Source organism: Anabrus simplex, chromosome 1 (assembly GCF_040414725.1).
Source record: "Anabrus simplex isolate iqAnaSimp1 chromosome 1, ASM4041472v1, whole genome shotgun sequence".
Taxonomy (NCBI): domain Eukaryota; kingdom Metazoa; phylum Arthropoda; class Insecta; order Orthoptera; family Tettigoniidae; genus Anabrus; species Anabrus simplex.
In genome coordinates, this window is record NC_090265.1 from 1,246,053,089 (window position 1) to 1,246,076,646 (window position 23,558).

At 37.8% G+C, this 23,558-nt stretch overlaps 1 protein-coding gene across 1 annotated transcript in view; it reads right to left on the reverse strand.

Annotated features, from left to right (window-relative positions):
• Positions 1-23,558, reverse strand: part of eIF3l (eukaryotic translation initiation factor 3 subunit l) — a 116,620-nt gene that overhangs the window by 30,910 nt on the left and 62,152 nt on the right. The window contains exons 7-9 of the mRNA XM_067137643.2: positions 12,164-12,334; positions 11,856-12,002; positions 1,051-1,214 (exon numbers count right to left, since the gene is read on the reverse strand). Of these exons, the coding sequence (XP_066993744.1) occupies positions 1,051-1,214; positions 11,856-12,002; positions 12,164-12,334 (482 nt within the window). The remainder of the gene's footprint in view (positions 1-1,050; positions 1,215-11,855; positions 12,003-12,163; positions 12,335-23,558) is intronic.

The window sequence follows — 23,558 nt, forward strand, 5'->3', positions numbered from 1 at the left end:
AGAGAGTGGCTAGGCCATGATGTGCAGTACACAACATTCCATGCTACAGTTGAAAGTTGAGCTGTAGTTTCGGAGGTGGGAGAAAAATGGAAGTGTGATGGCTCTTGTTTGATCAACAGGAGAGCGCTGAAGCTTTCAAACTGAAAAAATTCAATGACAAGGTCCTTTATTATGTTGTTCCCTACGGTTGGTTACCTTCTGAGCCTAGCTCTGGTCCGTTCCTCACTATATTATATTGACAGTGTATGCCATAAAACACAATAAGTTTTCCGCCATGGGTCAGCATGTCAAAAGATTTCAATCATCACTTCACCAATATTCAACAGGATTTAAACATAGTTTCAATCAGAAAGGCCCCCTCCATAACAATGCTGAAGAGTACTTCATATCTCTTGACCAGTTTACCAATCCTACCCTCAATAATAATGAAATATCCAAAAATAATCTTCTTTTGGAGTCTATAATTTCCATAGTCGCCAAATATTATGGTAAGAAATTCAATACATATCACAATAATAATCATTTATAGAGACTCGCCACCCCTCTTTTCTCCCCTCTTTCTTTCCCTATCATTCCCTCCCGTCGCCTTGAGCCTAAACCTCCACCAAGCTCTCACAACACTACAGCTGTTAACTACTGTGCTCTCACTGAAGCATCAAGAGGTAAGCTTTTTACTTTCATTTTTTTATTTTTCTGTCTTCATATCCTTTCTCACTATTAACTTTTCTAAGACATGGTCTGTCATTCTTTTTAGATATCCTATTATATACGCAGTTCAACGCTCTGATCGATATGTCTTTATATTTCTACTCAACATCAGGATATCCCTTTTAGACTAACGCAACAGTATAGGATGTCATTGTAAACTTTCACAGAAGACTACAACCTTGTACATTCACAAATTTTATGTGCTTGGGCACACTTTTTATACATAAGTGAAATTTTCACATATTATACCCTCCCCTATTTTTGAAGTTGAGGATTAGGAAGGAAAAAAGGAGAGGGTGGGGTATAATAGGTAAGTAAATACAGTATTTGAACTAATGTCACCTTCTTATTGTGGGCAGCATTTTCTGCTGTCTCACTTCATCCATAAATACTTGGGTTTGATGCATAGTAGGCTCCTTCACATAGTCATCCATAGAAGCATCAGCAGGTGGAGGAGATGGTGAGAGAAACTTGGGGCAGGCATGCAGGAAACAAGCCTCAAATTCCTGAAAAACAAAACCACAGACATAAGGGAACAATCATACTGATTATAAATTGTGGAGACATGGATACGATTCAGGCAATACAAAACAGCTGTGCATTTACGAATACATAAATAGCTAAATCAAGAAGAAAAGAATCTAGAATTTATATTTTCCCATCATCTGCAAATTTCAATCCCTTCACTTTAGCTGTGGCAATTCTTTTCTGGTGTTCATGTGTGCGAGGTTCCAAACTAACTGTATATATTATTGAATGTTTGTGTAAGTATAAAACAGTACCAGGATCACAGAGCACACCACTCAAAATATAAATCTGGTCATTTCTTTATATGTTCACACCTCCACGATATGAATACCCTTCCTAACAAAATAACAGACACACAATTAAAACAAAGGTTCTTCTTTCATACCTTCCAACTTTTAGAAACCAAAAATAGGAAGACTTTTTTGCCAGTTGCTTAACATCGCACTGACACAGAGAGGTCTTATGGCGACGATGGGACAGGAAAGGGCTAGGAGTGGGAAGGAAGTGGCTGTGGCCTTAATCAAGGTACAGCCCCAGCATTTGCCTGGTGTGAAAATGGGAAACCACGAAAAACCATTTTCAGGGCTGCCAACAGTGGGATTCGAACCTACTATCTTCTGAAAGGAAGACTTTTTAATTCTTGGGTTTCATCACATATATTCCACCACGGCCTAGGTGAAAAAAGAAAGGTCAGGATAAAAGGCATACATATCTACAGTTACAATGCGAATTGACCATTAAATTTAAAACCTTAAACTAAGAAAATATAAAAATTGTTACAAGAAAATGTACCTGATCATTCTCATTTATGCCCCTTACATACGAATAATAATATTTATGTCACACCGACGCACGCAACAAAATGCATAATACCATATTTTCTCGCCTAATTACACACTTTTTTGACGAAAAATACAGGCGAAAACTTTGGATGCATAAATTTTCCAAGGAATTCAGATATTTACAAATTATTTACAATTCATGGTTCAACTCGTTTGCGGTTATAGTCATTTGGCGTAAAATTCCGGCGTGAGATTTTTTTCTGAGAAGTCAAATAGGGTACATCAGGTAAGATAGACATGTGGGTTTTAAGTACCGACACTGGAAAATATTCTTTCCATTACGAGCTGACAACACAACCTGAAGTAAAATAAACATGAACTAATAAAAGTACAATTCATGTAATGTCATAACAATGACATATGGCAAAAAAAAAAAACTGTCCAACACGAGAAAGGCCGCGCATCGAAGGATGGACCCTGCTACATTACCCCAAACCGTTCGTATCCAATCTCATACGAGTGACGTGTCAATCCATCCTTTTTCTTGAATACGAACGTGGATCACTCGCGGAAATTTTGCTTTAGGCATTGTTTTTTCGTTTTAGAACAATGTAAGGTGCAAGCTTTCTGCCATCAGCTGTTACAGCAAGTATTGCAGTACATCAGTACATCGTTGCTTTTTGCTTCCGCTGGTGCGTACGATAACACTGTGTATTCCTTTCTTATTGATTGTTCAACTTTGTGGCATATTGAAACTGATTGCCGTCTGACCTGCGGTTACTATAAGGAAGATCAAATATTCCTTCACTTTACGCTTCTCAATCACAAAGCGATGAACATAGTTGAAATCAGTCGTTATATTTTAGCATAATGTTATTCTTTGTTGTTCCATTTCTCTTCATAAAATTAATCAAGCCTCAGCTAACCTTCAAGTCCGAAACACTGATTCCATGTACAGCGACTATTTCTCATTCTTTAAAATACAGCATTTCGTGAGAAACGGCTTATCCAACGTTGCGTAACAACATATATTTAAGCAGATCCTTCTCTACTTGCGAAAACCTGCCGCTTTTTGGTCCGCGAAATGCTTTGCAAGACTTGTTGGCCGCTTGAAGTGCCCTTTTGTTACCGCGGTAGAGCATGTTTCATTTGGACACTGAATACTTACTGTCTGCTGCCCTATTCCCGTATGTTTCGGCGTAACTGATCACCGTGAGTTCATATGATGCAGTATTACTCGAATACTGTTGGCTGGAACAATTTTGAGATCATAGAATGTTCGTACCCAAAATACTCGTAAAACTAGTGCAGTAGGAATGCCTGCTTTTGCAATAGGAAGCCTGCTACTTGAGTGATTGACATCTTTATATCGAAACGCATCTGAAGCTGCGTGGTGTTCGAAGTTGTGGGTGCGCCAAATATGCGAACATTTCTTTTTCCCCACTTTGGACCCAAAAATATTGGGATATTGCGCGAGAAACTACAGTAGTTTCCTTTATCAGACAGTAAAATGAACGGAAATTTATAGGTATCTCTGAACACTTGGAGATAACATTTGTTATATTTTTTGGTCATAACGTGAAAAGAAAATACCAGAAACTGTCACCGACACAACCCCCTTAAAAACATTCAACTCATTAAAATTATGCACTTAAATACGTGAAACTACCACATACAAAACAATTCAATATGTTCCATACATTATTAACATGCAACATTGACAGAGGGCAAAAGCATAGAAATGCAAGAAAAATCACGTGGCCTACAAATCCAATGAAACTATGCACAGAAACGATGGTTAACAGCGCGCGAACAACACAATAACAAACTCATCTTTCGTCCCGATTAACTGAGTCGCTAGCTCGCGCTAGCCTCTCTTGCTTACAGGACGATTGCCGCCCCGAATCTCCAGCTGTATAAAGCGCACACGCTGCTGTGGTGAGCGGGAAATACGATACATGCAGGTGACGGACAAAACACTCACAAAATAAAGCATCAAATAAATACGCTTGAAAATGAGGTTTCATAAATTACACAAGCACATAAGAATTTATCCTTAATCCTACGGGAAGAGTATTAGCCGTACTAGAGGTTATATTGGTCAAAAATAGGAAGTAAAAAAAAAATCAAAAGAATTAAAAACCGGAAAGTTTCCGGGTAAATCGGAAGGGTTGGCAGGTATGTACTTTGGAATAATTAAAATGAAAAAAAAAAATTCTTTTTGACTATCAATATACGTCATTACACAGCATGTCATAAAGTGGGCCCTGGCCATACACCAAATTGACTGTGTAGTAATTAAGTGTCTTAATAAGGAACATTACCACCTCTTTCTTGAAGTTCCATCTGGGTTTCTGTTTTGTTCTAATTAATGGGACCTGTAAACCGATGGTTAAAATAATTTGACGTTGCTGGCTGCGTGGAAACCCTGATAGTAAATATCTTGTGTGAGGTAAAGGAATATGGTTAGCATCCATCGTTATTAGGCAGAGATCAGGATTGGTGTCTTTACGCCATCTTCTTCTTCTTCTTCTTCTTTTATGACCACATAGGATCACTTTAGTCAGTCCGTCGTTCAGGTCTCTTTGAAGGGATTGTTCGGGCTTTGCGGTCCTCCCAGTACTTCTTCAGACGCTCCGATCTTCGTGCCCTTTCCTCAGTTGAAAATGTGCGTGTTGTTGGTTTGTTTTGTGTAAGGGTAAAGCGGAGGTTTGTATTCTTGAGTTTTGTATTCAATTTTATCTTATTTTTGGTGTCTTCTGTTGTAAGGCCTATTTCCTTCAGATCCTCTCTTACTTCTCTGATCCATTTACATCCTGTTGTGGTATTTTTTGAGACGAGATTGTGTTGTACTAGTTGTTTCAGAAGTCTCGAGTCCTGCATCCTCATGATATGTCCAAAGAATCCCAGTCTCCTCTTACGCATAGTATCTGTAATGGGTTCTAGCTCTTTGTACACGACTTTGTTAGGTATTAACCGCCACTGTCCATCTTTCTGATATTTTTTGTTGATACAGGTTCTTCCAATCCTCCTTTCAATTTTCTGAAGTCTGTCAGTCTTTGATTGTTTATTCAGGTAAAAGAGTGTTTCTGCTGCATATGTAGCTTCCGGTTTTATAACTGTGTTGTAGTGTTTTATTTTTGTATTTATTGATAGACATTTCTTTTTGTAGATATCCCATGTTAATTTTTGTGCTTTAGCTAATCTATTTGTTCTTACTTGGATTGAGATTTTTTCATTTAAGTTATGTGTTATTACTTCTCCAAGATATTTAAACTGAGTTACTATTTTGATTTTATTACCATTTATGGTGACTTCTTTTAGCTGTGTTGGTTTTTGGGGCATAATTTCTGTTTTTTCAAATGATATTTTGAGGCCAATTTTATTTGCAATGTTTTGAAGTTCTGATATCTGGGTTTTTGCTTTTTTTATGTCCACTGCTAGTAATGCTAAATCGTCAGCAAAACCCAGGCAATTTGTTTTGATTTTTCGGCCAATCTTTATTTTGGGGGGACATTTTCTAAACCATTCCCTCATTACCATTTCTAGAGCACAGTTAAATAATAGTGGTGAGAGCCCATCTCCCTGCCGTAGTCCAGTTTTAATTTCAAATGTCTCTGATGTTTCACCCCTAAACTTCACTTTTGACTTGGTATTGGTGAGAGTCAATTTTATCATGTTTATTAATTTGGGGTGTAGTCCAAGGTGTCTTAAAATTTTAAACAGAGATTCTCTATGGATGCAATCATAAGCTTTCTTGAAATCTACAAATGTTATCACCATATCTCTGTTTCTTCTCCTGTTATAGTCCATTATCAACTTAAGACTCATGATCTGATCAGGACAGCTCCTCCAGGGTCTGAAACCTCCTTGATATTCTCCTAGTTCTTTCTCAAGTTGTAAACTTATCCTATTAAGGATGATTATTGAAAATATTTTGTATGTTATATCTAGGAGAGAGATTCCCCTGTAGTTATTAGGGTCGGTTTTGTCCCCTTTTTTGTGCAGAGGATGAATGAGGGCTGTTGTCCAGTGTTCTGGTAGTTCTTCTTTAATCCAGATAGAGACAAGTTGTTGATGGAGGGCAACTTTTGCTGAGTTTCCTGCATATTTCCAGATTTCCGCAAAGGTCTGATCTTCTCCTGGCGCTTTGTAGTTTTTTAATTTATTCAGAGCCTGGTAGACTACCTTTATTGTGGGGGGATTGATGTTTTCTGGTGATGTTTTTATCGGGGTGTTGGTGTCCAAATGAAGGAGTTCTGTAGGTTCCTCACAATTTAAAAGCTTGTTGAAATGTTTAGCCAGAATTTCTGCATTGTCTTTATTGTTATGGGCCAGCTTACCATCTTCATCCTTCATCAGTAGGGTCGGGGGTTCATATTTTTGGAGCTGCTTTCTGAAGGTTTTGTAGTAGTCCCTTGATTTAGTTTTACTGAACTGTTCTTCAATTAACTGCAGGGTGTCCTTATGATGTTGTCTTTTTATTCTTCTTAAGACTTGGGTAGTTTCTTTTCTCTGTTTTACTAGCTTTTGATAGGATATTTCTGTCTTTTGGGACTGATGTAATAGCCATGCCTGATGTCTTTTCTCCACTGTTTCATCACATTCACTGTTCCACCATTGGTGTTTTTTACGTGGTTTAATTGGAGCTAGGTCTTCTGCAATTTGTTTAAGGTTGTGTACTAAGTCTTCAAGTTTGTCTGTGATTTTTATTTTTTCAGTTGCTTTCTGGTAATTTTTGTTGTTGATTAGCTGGGTAGGATCTATTTTTCTTTTAGTTTTAAGGGCTTGCTTTTGTTGTCTCCTCTGGGGAGTGAGTTTAATTTTAATTTTAACTACGTAGTGATCTGAACCTGTGTCTATTCCTCGGAGGACTTTGACGTTATAGATCTCTTTGTGGTGGTATTTGTCCATGCAGACGTGGTCCAGTTGCCATTCTCCTTTAGTGTAGTCAGGGTGTTTCCATGTTTTGAGTTTTTGAGGTTTCCTCTTAAAACATGTAGATTTTGAGATTAAATTATGGTTTCTACACAGGTCAACTAGTCTCTCTCCATTTTTATTTGTTTTCTTGTGTGCTGGCCATTTTCCGATGATGTCACGGTATTTTCTTTCTCTGCCTAGTTGAGCGTTGAAGTCGCCTATTAATAATTTTATATGGTGTTTGGGGATGTTATCTATGGTCTGGTCCAATAGGTCCCAAAATTCTCCTGTTTCCTCCTGGTCTTTTGAGGAGTTGTTTTTATCATTAGTGGGAGCATGGGCATTTATTATAGTATAGATTTTATAAGATGCCTTTAAGGTGAGCGTTGAGAGTCGTGGAGACTGTGATCTGAATTCTTGAACTGAGTTTATTATTTTAAGGCTGACCAAAAATCCTGTTCCAAATTGTGGGACATTCTTCATCACTCTCTTCCCGGGTATACCTTTATAAAGTCTGTACCCTTGAGATTCCAAGGCATCCTGGTCAGTGTTTCTAATTTCCTGTAATCCCATGATAAGAATTTTGTGTTGGTCCATTATGTCGGTGATCACTTTTAGTTTACCGGTTTGCATGAGTGAGTTTATGTTGTGTGTAGAGAAGTATGTTATCTGCTTTGGTTTGATTCTTGATTTTGTCTCATTCGTGTATGTAGTACTGGGGTATTTCCGTGCCTCCGACTTCACGGTATCTTTCAGGTGGCAGCCCACCGTATCCGAATGCTGCCTTCTCTGAACTCTTGGTTCAGCCGGTGGAGTATTCCTTAAAAGACCTTCCATGGTTGACTGTCAAGGTGTCACCTGTGTGGGACTAGGTCCCGAATTACAACTCTGGATGTGATCCAGTGAGGTGATAATGAGGCCGCTCCTCTGGAGTACAGACGCCTTATGCAGCCGCCCCTAACCTGGAGAACAGACGCTGCATAATGGATTCCAGTGGCATTTCCTCCACTACGCCATCTAACAGAATGGAAAGATTTTTTGTCTTTTGCATCGTGGGACAGATGAAGTTGGATCTGGCCCATCCAATCTGATAGCTTTTCTCCGTTTTCATCATTTTTGTCATACCCCCATGAAGTGTGATGACTGCTGAAATCACCTGGATGACATATGTTTGGAAGAGGGGGATCTGGCCAGCGTTCCTGTGGTGGTTTGTACACTGCAGATATTGTTGTTTCCATTACATTGACAGAGATGATTTCAATATTACTTTGTCGGTAGCAAGAAGTAACACTGCAGTCAGGTATGTCCTGGCGAATGTACATGATAGAACCATAAATCTCTGAACCAAGCATGCCTACAATTTTATAACCGGGTATTCTTGCTCTGGAGTTTACCTGATCATCTTTTAGATGGGTTTCTTGTAGGGCGATGAGATCAATTTTATGTTCTTTAGATAATTTACTCAGGTATTCGCATTTATCTTTTGATATGTCTTCAATGTTCAGTTGTAGGACACAGGCTCAACGTCCAATGCATTTTGAGTTCTGTGTGAATTGGCTCTTAAAGGAGCCGCTGGAATAAGTTTCTAGATCATAAAAACCGGGACAGATACGAGGGCCTTTCAACATCAGCAAAGTCTCGAAGGAAAGGTGAAGAGATTTCTCATCATCTTGTCAAATCCAATTAGATGATCCTCCCCAGCATGTTCCAGGAACTAATCTACCAAGAGGTATGTGGTGCCAACTAAATCGCGTACGAACTGGTCATGGTAGGTGCAAAGCAACGCTGCACAAATGGGGATGGCTAGATTCGCCTGCTTGCAACTGCGGAGCTCAAGAACAGACGATGAACCACATCATTCGGGAGTGTCCACAGCGTAGATTCACAGGTGTTTGGGAAGAGTTCATGAAAGCATCAGCTCCAGCGCTTTCCTGGCTGAAGAGTCTTGATATTCATTTTTAATGTATTACGTACATATTTGTGTTCAATAATCTACATCATTTGTTCCATATGAAATATATATATATATTACCACCTCTCACATGGATAACAGTTTTACAAGTTTTTCTCATATTTCTGACAAGACGCCACATGTTTAATTGAGGCAGACTCTTCCCAATGGGTGTCTCGGGATTCTGAACTTCCTGCTCGGATGGATTCGGAAATGGAAACACAGTATAAATGTAATATCCTAAGCATTTCAAGCGAGTTAGGAGACAGCATGGAAGAAATAACCACTAAAAGATGTGAAGTAAAATTAAAACCAAGAACTATTTTGCAATACAACTATTTTATGTCTGGTGTTGATCTACAAGATCAGATGCTGGCCTATTACACATGTAATCAAGAAACTCTACGGTGGCACAAAAAAAAAAAAAAAAAAAAAAGAATGTTCATTTGTTCATTCACATTCTACCGATAAGTATGATCAAACGTCATTCCCTTTACAACAATTTTTTCCAAAAATAAATTACCCCCAATATAATTTTCCCTTCTTTATTTAAGAAATGTTACTGCCTGAGGGAAAACTGCAAAAACAGTGACAAAGTTCAGTAATAAAATGACTAAGTTAGAAAATGTGAAAACATGACAGAGGTACAGTGAAAAATATGGCAGGAGTGATACAAGAACAATGGAGTCTGCAGAAGTAACAATTTACAAGTGCAAAAGTTGTGAAGGATCTCCAGGATACTGGGTAGTGTACGAGGAGCGTTTTGAAAAGTCCATGCAAAAATAAAAACTACTTACGTGTTTGGGGTAAACCTTTTTTATTTTTTGACATAGTCTCCTTTTAGACTTATACACTTCGTCCAACGATGTTCTAGTTTGTTGATTCCTTCCGAATAAAAGGATTTGTCCAAGTCTGCAAAATATCCATTCGTGTTTGCAATCACCTCCTCGTTTGAATAAAATCTTTGTCCCGCCAGCCATTTCTTCAAATTGGGAAACAAATAGTAGTCCAAGGGAGCCAAGTCTAGAGAATAGGGGGGATGTGAAACGAGTTGGAATCCTATTTCCATTAATTTTGCGACCACAACTGCTGAGGTGTGTGCTGGTGCATTGTCGTGATGGAAAAGGACTTCCTTGTGGGCTAATCGTGGGCGTTTTTCTTGCAGCTCAGTTTTCAAACGGTCCAATAACGATGAATAATATGCACCTGCAATAGTTTTACCCTTTTGCAGATAGTCGAGGAGGATTATCCCTTGCGAATCCCAAAAGACAGTCGCCATAACCTTTCCGGCAGAAGGAACGGTTTTCGCCTTTTTTGGTGCAGATTCCCTCCTGGGTAACCCATTGTTTGGATTGTTGTTTGGTCTCAGGAGTATAGTAATGTATCCATGTTTCATCCACAGTGACAAAACGACGCTTAAAGTCCTCCGGATTCTTCTGGAACAGCTGCAAAACATCCTTGCAACACTTCACACGATTCCGTTTTTTACCGAGCTCGATAGCTGTAGTCACTTAAGTGCGCCCAGTACCCAGTACTCGGAAAGATAGTGGGTTCGAACCCCACTGTCGGCAGCCCTGAAGATGGTTTTCCGTGGTTTCCCATTTTTACACCAGGCAAATGCTGGAGCTGTACCTTGTACCACGGATGCTTCCTTCCCACTCCTAGCCCTTCCCTACCCCATCGTCGCCATAAGTCCTATCTGTGTCAGTGCGACGTAAAGCCAATTGTTGAATTGAAAAATTCAGTTTTTGGTCAAACGTGAGCAATCGTGGCACCTATCTTGCGGATAGCTTTCTCATGTCCAAATGTTTATGCGAAATATTATGTACCTGTTCAGTCAAGATGCCCACAGCACTAGCAATCTCACGCACCTTAACTCTTCTGTCATCCATCACCATATCATGGATCTGATCAATGATTTCTAGAGTCATGACCACCACAGGCCGTCCAGAATGTTCAGCGTCACTTGTGCCCATATGGCCAGTACGAAAATTTTGAAACTACTTATAAACTGTTCTAATCGAAGGTGTAGAGTCACCATAATGTTTATCAAGCTTCTCTTTAGTCTCCTGAGGCGTTTTGCCTTTCATAAAGTAATGTTTAATCACCACACGAAATTCTTTTTCGTCCATTTCTTGAAAATCACTCGACTTCCTTGATTCACACGAATGCCAAACACAAAGAAATAGACCAATATGGCTGAAACTTGGTGTGTGTTCATTCAAGAGATGCTACTAACTAAACATGACCTCGATACGTGCTGGTGGTGCCATCTCTCGGACTTTGCAGGGACTTTTCAAATCACCTTCGTACGATGCTGGTCTTTTTTTAAACAATGAGTTGTGATGTCAGATGTTGGTCTCTTTTGACTATGCTTCCTGGTAAAGAAGCATTTGTTTTTTATGACTGATAACTATGTTTTTTATGTATTTTATGTGTAATTGCAGCACAATAACTAACATCTGCAAGATCAGATTCTAACAAGAAAAGGTTCCCTTCTGTTTAAAATTTATGGCATAAGATACGACTTAACATAGACTTCTTCATAATTATAACTTTTTTCAGACTGTCCAATATGTACATTCTCTTCATATGTTATATAGAACTAATTCAATTAATTTTAACAATTACTAAATTAGAGATTTTAGATTAAAACCAGTTGGAATGATATATTAAGGGGCCCGTGTGATCAGCGCTGAGGGACACAACTTGGATAGATGTGCTACCTACAAAGTGCAATGTATAGAGTGAAATTGTGAGTAAAAAGGTGAGGAGTTTATGATATATAAATGAACTAAGTGTAACACAAAATGTTCAAAAAATTCAAAATAGTGTGGTGGCACTCTGTGTCCATTTAAGTCTCAACTGGCAGCAGTCAATGAGTTAAATGAATAACTTGAGTGATTTGTGGAAGCTGGTTGCACTAAAAATGAGCTGTGCACTACTAAGTAACCCACAAGACTTACCGCAAGGTCCCCGTACTGCATTTTATACATCTTCTCATGGTAATTCTTTTCCCTTAGCACCTGCTGGATAGATTCATCAATGCACTGAGGATGCAACACCAAGCATATGGCCAAAAGGTGGTACATCTGATCTGTTTGCTTATTAATCTGAAATTAAACATTTCAAACCATAAAATTGCAAACTGAAAATGAATCAAAATTATAACATACAGGTTTTTAAAAAATAAAAATTGAAAACATTGTACAATGAAGAAACTATTAAAAATCAAAGAGGTTACTATGGGATGTAAATTGACAGTTTCAATTACCTGATCATTCTGATAACTTCGAGACTGGAACAACTGCTTTGTACGCTGAATATACAGCAAAATGGAACTAAAGGTACGAATAGCATCAGAATACCGCCGCATCATCATGTAAGCAAAACCTACATAATAAGATGTGGTAATCTGACAAGCTGGCACGTATGAGAACTGACTCTGTCAGGAAAAAAGAAAAATAAAGAAAACAGTATATTAATACAGTTTAAGCTTCTAGAAAAAAGTTAACTAAAAAAAATACATACATTTCATCTTTTTTCACTCAGTATATTTTCTCTAGTGCAACACAAATACTCTTATTTTCATGATTTTACATCAAAATCAGGACCGGACAAACTACGCCCCTCAGGCCACATCTGGCCCACCAAGGACTTTGAAGTAACCCTCGTAAGTATTCAGTGTTATAAAAAAAATTCTAATTATCTTTCAGTTCAATATCTGGTAATACTGTTCACACAGACAGCACATGGGAGCTGCAACTATTTTCTTGGCTTTACTAAAACTTTTCACAATCACAATAATAATTATTGTTTATGGAACTCTGCTCCAAGGAATGCATGACAATGGGGATAAGCAGTAAGGAAACTGTTGTTATAACACCCTCTCTCTGCCCAAGGACAGATTCTCAGAAATAACACTCAGGTCATTCTCCTCTAAATACCGTTATGTTACCCTTACCTATATCCTTCAGTTTTTCAACCTACTTTCTCAGTTCTTTGTCAATCAGTTGTGTCTGAAACCTGTTAACCCATTAGTGCATAGCGTCTGAAAAATCGGACATCATAAAAAATAAAATGCGTGAAATTTATGCATGATTTTAAGCCCGCGATAATTTCTTGTGCTTCAGAAAGGTTGCAGCTAACAAGAACCAAGAGTACATATTTATTATCCTTACCATTCATTGTTGAATCACACTTATTGTGAGCATGGCGGCAAGATAGTACAGAGTTTTGTGCAACAGTCAAGATTTTTATTTATGAATTAACAAATATTTCCAATAATTGTAACTTTGGTATGGACCATATTGCTGACACTCCTATGAATCTGCTGACACACAAAGATGTCAATTATCTTATTACTGACGTGACAGAGACTTGTAAATATAGCTGTCCTGAAAATTGGACGCTATGCACAGGGAGTCATACTCTCTCAGACATTTGTATTCTCTTACTAGTTTGATGCTGAGGGAAATACTGGAAGTTTTGGAGGACGAACCAACATTTGGAGAGGAGCAGCACATCAAACCTCCTGATGACGGGTGTGAAACGGTTGATGATGATGACAGATTAGTATAAGGGTAATCTAAATTACGTTGGTAGAAAGTGAATCAGCTTGACCAGTTTGGACTTCACCTGAAATGCTTCTGTGGATATCATAATCAGCAAATACATAACAGTAAATTGCTTCAACAAAATATGAAAAAGGGAAGGCTAGGTCCAGTCGTAGTCAAAATTTACTGAAAGTTTACAGATGGAACTGAAAACCCAGATAACAGTGCAAAAGGAAGCTGTCATACGAAAATAAAGAGAGTCATACATAAGATTGGGCCAGCACCCCTGTTTCCAATATCCCCGATAGAAAATTCAAAAGCATTAGTAGGTCAAATTGTAACACAAAAGAAGCCACTCCAAAGCGGACAAGATCACAATCTACATCTCATTTGGTGACTGACTGTTTTCCTGTCTACCACCCTGCTCACCCACAATCACATGATGCGCAAAACTGTGAAATTCCGCTAGACTTCTCTACCAGTGGCTATAGGATACCTTTCCAAGTGTATACAGCAATGTAAAATGAAAGGCTGGAATAATTTACACTTGGAAGAAGTGTAGTCCTTGATGCAGATGGAACTGAATCAAACATGGGGCATACAATATTCTTTGACACAACTACTTTACATTCCTGAAATTGGTAAGACATCTGGCTTCAAAAAGAATAAGTGGAACAAGGACATTTCAAGAAAACCAGACAGAGAAGCATCCCCTTCAAAGAACGGCGGACAGGAAAAAGAAGAGGATCATACGACTGCAGGAGTTTTGGTGGTGCATTGCTGGTGCACTGGAATGACAACAGTGTTGTCACTGCTGGTACTAACTACAAATAGATACAGTTAAGCAATGCATCAAGGTGGTCCAACGTAAAAAAGTATGCAAAGTGTCTGTACCAGAATGAAAGCTGTTGAAGTCCTATAGTGGCAACCGAAGAGTAAATCAGCTTGACCAGTTTGGACTTCACCCGAAATGCTTCCGTGGATATCAAAATCAGCAAATACATAACCGTAAACAGCATACACAGTATTGCGACAAGTCTTACGTGGAAATTGTAGATCTACTTTACAGTGTAAATTGAATAAGTTAATCCACCACTCTAACACTACCTAGATTGCAACATTATTGTACAATATAACGCTGAGTGTTGTTGTACTGACCTGAGTGAATAGCGTTCAATATATCGGATGGCATGTGTGAATCACCTGTATGAACTGTCTGATTGTTGGAACATGTTTCTGCAATTATTAAGAGTGGAAATATGTAGATAAATTGAAATAAAACCCAAAAAATTAACTGTATGCACTAATGGGTTAATGTGCACTGCATGTTTGTTGTTAAAAGTGTAAAATGCTTTCAAAACAGCGCAAAGCTGATGGCGAGTGAAGGAGGTTTAATGAATCTTGGCTGGGAAATTATTTTGTAAAAGAATATGGAAGGAAAGTGATCTGTGTCATATGCAGTGAAGTAATAGCAGTTACAAAAGAGCACAATATTAAACAACATTATCAGACAAAACATTCTCATTTTTTAATAAATTTATTGACCATGAATGTATTGTGATAGTACATATATCACACCCCAGAATTATATGTAGAAGTTAGAGATATTATTGTCAGTATTCGATTTTTATTATTATTATTATTATTATTATTATCATTATTATTATCAGTATTTCATTTGTATATTTTGCCATTTATTTTGGTAAGCTGGAAGATATCCACATATGTAGGTATGAGTAATTTGTTTTGCACGAGTGGGAAAACATTGCTTTAATAACTCTGGTAATTTGAATGAGTCATATGGCTGCCCCAGTGTGTCGGGAAATTCATGTGTCATGTATATATCCCAGCCTGATGAGATGAGCTTGTTGTTGTATTGGGAAAATTTAGTGACTCATGGAATATACCCCAGAGTTTGTTATTGTCTTGGGAGGAAGAAGTAGTTCAGGCCTTGGTCTTGATTTGAGATCACTCATGATTGGCTGGCAAGCACCAATCCAGACGTATCATCTGAGAGGAGGGGGATGTTGATGTCTATAAAGGTTGATCATACGGCAGCAACCAGGATAATTGTATGAGAGATTGTAAGGAACATTGTAAGGGTGATTGTAGAGGTGATTGAAAAGGAACGAGAAGGAAGATAACTACAACTACAACTACAACTGATGCACTGTACGGGAAGGAAGTGGTGCTGATACACGGTACTGGAGTGACACGGCTGCAATGGACTGGACTTCAAACGTTCGTGGAGCGTAGTCTTGTTACGTTTGTGGAAAGTGGCTGATTGTGGAGAGTGCTTGCGCATTAAGTATTGTAGCACTTGTGGCGGCCTAGCATTATATGTTGGTGAAAGCTATCTCAGACTTTCCATAAATTTATGTTGAGGATCGACAGACGTGTGTATATATCTTTACAACAAGTGTTAAAATATGTGAACACAGTAGTACAAGGTACAGTATCTGTGTGATGTGATAACTGCCGATTATGAGAATCGGTAAGTCGAATTGATAGAGACAGTGAAGGGTATTTATCTTCATACATGTACATTGTTCATCGGACTATTTACAAATGGTAACTTAGTTCTCGCTTTCGTTTTCCCACGAGTTTCATTATTATTGTTGTTGTTGTAAATATGGAGTCTTCCAGCAATATTTTATGTGTGTATTATATGTATAATGTTGTATGCTGATGAGGTGCTCATGCACGGAATTTGTTCAGAATATAGTTAGCTATTTTAGAATCAGTGTTATTGATAAACCTAGGTGCAGTTCCTACCTAATTAGTCGTTTTCAGGAGGTTAGGTAAGGCCTGCAGCCGATGTACCAGTACGCAGCATTATGTACACGCCCTGGGATATAAAGTTTATCATGCTCTTATCTAAATTCGAGGGATCCATTCTGGTGAACTCTGGCGCCCATACTACGGACATTTCGGTTAATTATGCTTATTAATTTTATTAAGTTTTTGAGTAATTTTATTTATATATTTTTATTCATGATGTTATTTATTTATATTCATCAAAAAGAAGTTACAGTATTCATCATCATCATCATCATCATCATCTGCATCTGCAGTTTCCAGCTGTTGGCCAGGTCTGCTTCATGAATGTATTATTACATCTAAGAATTAGCCTATCTGCTAAAATTACAAAACAGTAGCAAACTTTAGAAGATGAAGGTGTGAAACAAAAAAAAAAAGTCACTAAAGTAAGTTGTGCAGTATTAAAGCTGATTGTCAAGCACGGAAAAGCTTTTGCAGAGGACGAATTTGTTAAGAAATGTTCATAGTAGTTGCAGAAACTGACAATTTAATTCAATATCTCTCTTGAGACATGCTGTTGTAGATGTGTGAAAGAATTAGAGGAAAGTGTTCGGCAGCAGCTTATTAAAAAAAGGCAAGGAGTTTGAATATTTTTCCAATGCATGTGATGAGAGCACTGATATAAGCGATACTGCTCAACTTTTGGTATTTGCTACAGGTGTGAACATTGGTTATAGGAGTGAGAAGCATGCATGGTACCACAAAAGGGACTGACTTATCTGAGGAGGTAGTAAAATGTGTTGATAGTGTCACACTTGAGTGGATTGCAGTGTAACTACAGATGATACACTATGTATGTCGGGAATTCATTCGGGAATGGTGGAAGTATTACAGAAAAAAATAGAATCTTTGGGGGGCATGGTGCATGAAATTCAATGCATTATACACAAAGAAGTACTTAGCGCAAAGGTGTTAAATCTCACAGGAGTTATGCAGACTGTCACAAAATGAATCAATGTCATTCGAAGTAGTGCTTTGACACACCAAAGTTTTAAAACATTCTTGGATGAACTAAACAGTGAATATGGTGACTGACATAAGCAAGATCGCTGAGCCGCGGCAGATACACACTGGAATGGTTTTTTGCACTTCAACAGGAAATCCGGCAATTTCTTGAGTATTCCTAGTCGACATGACAAAATATTTTAACACCTCAAATGCATTGTTGCAGGGGAATGATAATAGATACTGATTACCATAGGGAACCTGACAATTTGAAGGTGCTCAAATATGACAGCCTCGTGTCGGTAGATTTACTGGCACATAAACTGCGGGACTAAATTCCGGCACCTCAGCGTCTCCGAAGACTGTAAAAGTAGTTAGTGGGACGTAAAGCAAATAACATTATTAATTGGAACCTGACATATTTCTCCTGAGTGAGTAAATTCCAATATAAATGGCCCGTTATTGGAAATTCAAATTCTCCAATAATGGACCATTTGTATTTAACATAAGCTAATCAGTGTTGCCTACAGTGCAGTAAAACCATTTCAATTGAAAATATCCAAGAAACAAAAATTTCTGCCAAAAACTGTATGCATTTTCCAACCTACTAAAACAATACCCTGACATACCTTTCAAGAATGATTCTATGTTAGCTATGCCCCTACGCTATCTGCTGGTGGCATATACAGTCATTGGATCAAAATCGTCTTTCCATGGTATTCTAATTTCTTTTTTCAGCAGTGTATATACCATTAAACATTGCACCATACATCTTACTTCAAAATCGTCTTTCCATGGTATTCTAATTTCTTTTTTCAGCAGTGTATATACCATTAAACATTGCACCATACATCTTACTTCTCTATCCGTAAGCGTTTCTTTCATTCGTTCCTTATTGACTGACAACTTTTGGATAATTCTGCACAATTCTAATTATGTTCTTTTGATCTTACATTGTGTCAGGATCATCATCTTCTAAATTTATTTCGCTCGAAGTTACTTTTTTACTCATCTTCTTATCTTCGCCTGAATCTCTTTATCCCAACAGTCTCCCATTCTTACTCTGTCTAACATCCTCTTTACTTTGCTTAACCAGTAATCATCTTTCAAAGGCTTCATCTGACATTGGTAAGCTAAATTCAATATTTCCCTCCTGTTTCCCCTTTTTAATCTTAACCAATATTTTATAATCTTTTCAGCTAAATCTGCTTGTATACTTATATCTTCACATATGATTCTAACTCCACTATTAGCTAAAACATTCTGTCAACCCCAGTATTATTTTACAGAAATTATTATCTTTCACCTGTAGTTTCTCACTGCCTTCCTCAATATATTTCTGCCCCGTACAATGCTCTGGATTTTTCAAGTGAATTTAGAACATTTTTCTGCATTTTATATTCAGTATTTGGCATCTTCCTCTCCAAACATCTTGTGCTAGATAAAGCTGCCAGGCCTTTCATTTTTATTTGTTCTTTCCACTTATCATTAGATGCTAGTATTAAAACCTAATATTACATTTTATTAACTACTGATAATTCAACCTAATATTATATTTTATTAACTACTGATAATTCTACACATTCTACCCACCACCTTTCTTTTTCTTTAGTTTATTTCCCTTTTTACAACTTTTGTTTTCTTAATGTTCATTTTTAAATTCCATTTTGTATAATATTCAGTAGTTATTGTGATGCTTCTCTGGATACCAACTGATGTTTGCAAAAACTATGCCAGAAATGTCTATTGTTAAGACATGGGCTTATCATATTCTCATTTCCTTCATTTTCCAAAATATAATTAATAAAAAGTATGAATATACGGTAAGTGATAATTTGCACCCCAGCTTTAGCCCAATATATGAATACATCTCTCCCACAGCTAAGTTCTCTTTTACTTTAATAGACCTCTTAATACAGTTCTTCTATGGCATTTATCATTTTATTTGACAACCCTATTCTAGACAGCTTCGCAGCGACTGGCCATCTGCTGACAGAATCAAAAGCTTTCTGTTAGAACTATAGCTGTAACATATATTTTACCACCAATTCTCTTTAAGTACTGTATTTATCCATTAATGTTTTAATTATGAATATATTGTCTGAAGTTCTCATTCCTTTCCTGAAACCGGACTGGTATACTGAGAGTATAGAGTAATCCTCCACCGATTTTATTATGAGTCTTTTTTGCAAATATCCTGGTATAAATCTTGCTAAGTGTTAAATATTCTTGTTATTCCTCGCATATGATTATTTTTTCTTGCCTCTTTCCAAAATTTGCAGGTAATTCCAATAACAGCACCTGCTTTTCCCCACCCTGCTTCTTTTCATGAACCCTAGTACTTCATCTATACTTACTGGACATGATCCACTAAAGGTTTATACTTTGCACACTTTGCACGTTGCCAAAGAAGGTAGTGGACTCCACTATGATACAATGGTTGATTTTTTTACCATCCCTATATTGAGGATGCATGCAAGAAAGGCTTTAATTTCTGAGGTAGAAATTTTAGTCCAGTTCTTTAGAGGAGTAGACACACTTGCCTAACTAGAAATAATTTGCTGAGCACACCTGTTTGATTCTCTCACCATGAGAGAAAAAATGAAATCTGTGAAAAACAGAAAGAAATATACCGTATTTCTCCGAATCCACGAAAACGTTTCTTTCTCAGAATCCCATGTGAAAAATCAAGGGTTGTCTTGCATTTGCGACATTACAGCACTGGACATCCCCAACAGCTACAACAGTAACAACGCTGCTTCCCCTCAACCCCCTCGCGCACGTGTGCACAAAACTCGTTGACCATCAATGTCCGCGTCTTTATTATACTTAATTATTTTAATCATAATGGTCTTTATTATACATCGCTATCCGGCAGCAACCAGACTCAGAGCCAACAGGTGGGCAGCAACCAACACAGCAGTAGATAACAAATAACTTCCATTAACATAAAACATTATTTCTGCATCTACTGACATTTCCTGGCAAGGTTTCAGCCAATTGTATTACCTACCGGTGCTAAGGGCCACTTACAATTTTTTCAACAGATGCTTCTGTCTCACTTTATGCTGACGAATTACATCAGCGGCCTTGGAAAGATTGTATTTATGACAATCATGTTTATGCTTATGTTCACGCCCTCATGTCATTGGCTTTATATTATTACCACTTTGGTTTTCCACTAATATTTTAAATGAACTGTTTTTAATTAGAATTTTAATGGAAGAAGTTTTAGTCTCTGACAAGATTACAGTTTAATCATAGACAGTTTTCCATTAGCATCTTTATATATTGTATCATTTTTCACATTTTTATGTTCCGAATTTTAATAACTGGCTAAACTTTTAGCTACCACTTTTAATATTAGTTGTATTCTTGATGACTGTTTTTAGGCTGAAGATACCCTTAATTGAGGGCGAAACATGTCCCATTTAACTAAGAGTCTATTTATGTAACCACTATACGTGAAAATAAAAGTATTGAATAGGTGGAATAAATTAAAACACCTTTATTGTTGTTGAACTGTAAATTTTCAATACGGACCTAAAATGAGGTTTATAACATGTAATAGACTGATGTGAACGAACACAAACATAGCACGCAAGATCGAGAGATTTACAATCGATACACACGCCGCGATATACAGGTTTCAATAGACATCGCACATTCGTGTGCATTTCTCATATTAATAAACGATATTTCATCTGAAAGCTGCCAATGAGCAAAAGACTTCCGGCCACAGGCGTACAATGCTGAAATGATGGGATATGAAAACAAATGTTGGAAGTTCACCAAAAAATAAGCTAAAATCGGGAGGCAGGAAAAACTGTCAAAAATCGGGAAAGTTGGCAGGTACGAGAACTGTGCAGCTGCAAGAAAATACGGCACAACTAAAGCCGATATTCTGCATTAGTGTGAAGACAATAATAGCTTTAAAATGCGTACTGTACCAAACAAATGCATTCAGCACAGAAAAGACACTTGTAAGAAGTCGAAGATGAAATTGTGAGGTATGTGCATGAAAAACGCAAGGGCAGAATGGCCATACTACGGCTTGTGGCCTCCAGAGAGTCCTATTGCAGGTCTTTTCAGCTGACTCCCATAGGTAACCTGCACGTCCTGATGAGAATGAAATGATTATGAAAACAACACATACACTCAGTCCCCGAGCCAGGGAAATTAACCGATTATGGTTAAAATTTCTGACCCTGCCAGGAATCGAAACCAGGAACCCTGTGACCAAAGGCCAGCATGCTAACCATGGAGCCGGACGCAATAAACTCACTGACCTTCAACGTCCGCATCATTATTATATATCGCTAGCCGCAGAAGACGGCCAAAGCTGGCAAGCGAGATGTGCGTGTGGCGGCAGCCGGTTGTACCCGACGCTTAGTAAAAGTAACAGCATAATGAATAGAAGACGTGTTATCTCTTCTTCCTCAATAGCACATACTGAGTACAGATCGAATATCTGAAGTTTTTAATCGGTTGGAGTGTTTTGGTGGTGGGCAAACTTTTATTGATATACAAGTGCTTACACTATTACTTCATAGTATTAATACCTGAAATGCTATTGTAGGAATCATTAAGTGAAAAGGAATTTAATTTCTTGCCGTGTGTTGAGGTTATCTTTGTGTGATAATTTTCTTGCTATTTAATGCAAGTAAACAGCAGTTTAGCACTTATATTTTCCTGAGTGTTTAATGTGAGTAGTGAAGATGCCTTGCTGTTTTGTACCAGGGAGTGTAAAGAGGTAAGATGGTTTTTCAAACCCCCTAAAGATAAGGAACATTTTATCAAGTGAAAAGGGGCCATTCCAAGGAAGGATACGGAACTTACTGAAAAGTCCAACATGTGTAGTATTTTGCTACACATAAAAATCACCTGAAACATGGTATGCTGCCCCTTCCATCTGAGGTGCACTTAAGGAGGTTGTTAAAGGGTTTAAAATGCTCATATGGTGTAAATAAAAATGCTTTCACTTTTCAGAAGATTTAATTGTTAAATTTGACAAATTTGTGATAGAAAGAAAGGAAGTACTTCTCACAAGAACCAAGTGGCAACTGAAGGGCTATTCTATTCCACATATATTTCCTAATTTGCCTAAGTATTTGTCTAGTACTGTAACTAAAAGAAAATCCTCCCAAAAAAGAAAATAATCTGAATCTTCTGGCAAAGACATCCCACAAATGTTCGAAACGTCTTGATTCTTAATCCCCTTGTGATATCAGCAATATCCAGTTCACCAACACACCTAAATACGATGACTTTAAATCTGAAGTGTTAAAATTAAAACAACAATTAAGGAACCTAAAATGGAACTTGGCTACAGCAAACAAATTGATTAAGTTAGGGAGGGCTAAAGTTTCTGTTCTGCAAAGTGAACTTGGTAGGATAAAACAGAGACTTTCAGGTCAAGGTACCTGTCAGTGTAAAGAAGGGCTATCTAGGAAACACTATGTAGAAAAAGTGTCAGAAAAAGAATCCCAAAGGTATGAGGTATGACAGTGAGTTTCTTTTAGATAGTATTTTGCTACACATAAAAATCACCTGAAACATGGTATGCTGCCCCTTCCATCTGAGGTGCACTTAAGGAGGTTGTTAAAGGGTTTAAAATGATCATATGGTGTAAATAAAAATGCTCTTCATGCCATTAAAAACTACTTCACTGAAGAAAGGGATGAGTATAAAAAGACAGTGATTGTCACTTTGATGAGGTGAAACTAAGAGAAGACAAAGTATAATGGGTCCACTTTATTCATAGATGGATTTGTAGACTTTGATAATGTAACACCTGAAGACCAGTGTAATGTGTTGGCTGTTCATGCCCTTTATGTCTGTACCTCTGTTACACAGTTGGGTTCAACCAGTTGCTGTCTTTACTAGTAAAACTGGTACTCCTGGAGAACTTTTGGCAAAAATATTAATACAAATTATAATCCAACTTGAACAGGCAGGATGTAAAGTGGTAGGGTTCACATTTGATGGCAGCCAATCAAAATAACAGGCTGAGAGGCATTTACAAATATCTCTTAGTTGCTTTATATCGGGCCAACACAGATAGGTCTCATGGCAACGATGGGATAGGAAAGGCCTAGGAATGGGAAGGAAGCGGCCATGGCCTTAATTAATGTACAGCCCCACCATTTGCCTGGAGTGAAAATGGGAAACCACGGAAAACCATCTTCAGGGCTGCCGACAGTGGGGTTCGAACCCACTATCTCCCAGATGCAAGCTCACAGCCGCACAAGCCTAACCGCACAGCCAACTCGCCTGGTATTCACAAATATCAGGAAAGAAAGGATATGTTAAGTATTGTTTCTGTAACCCTGGAAGGAGAAAAGTATG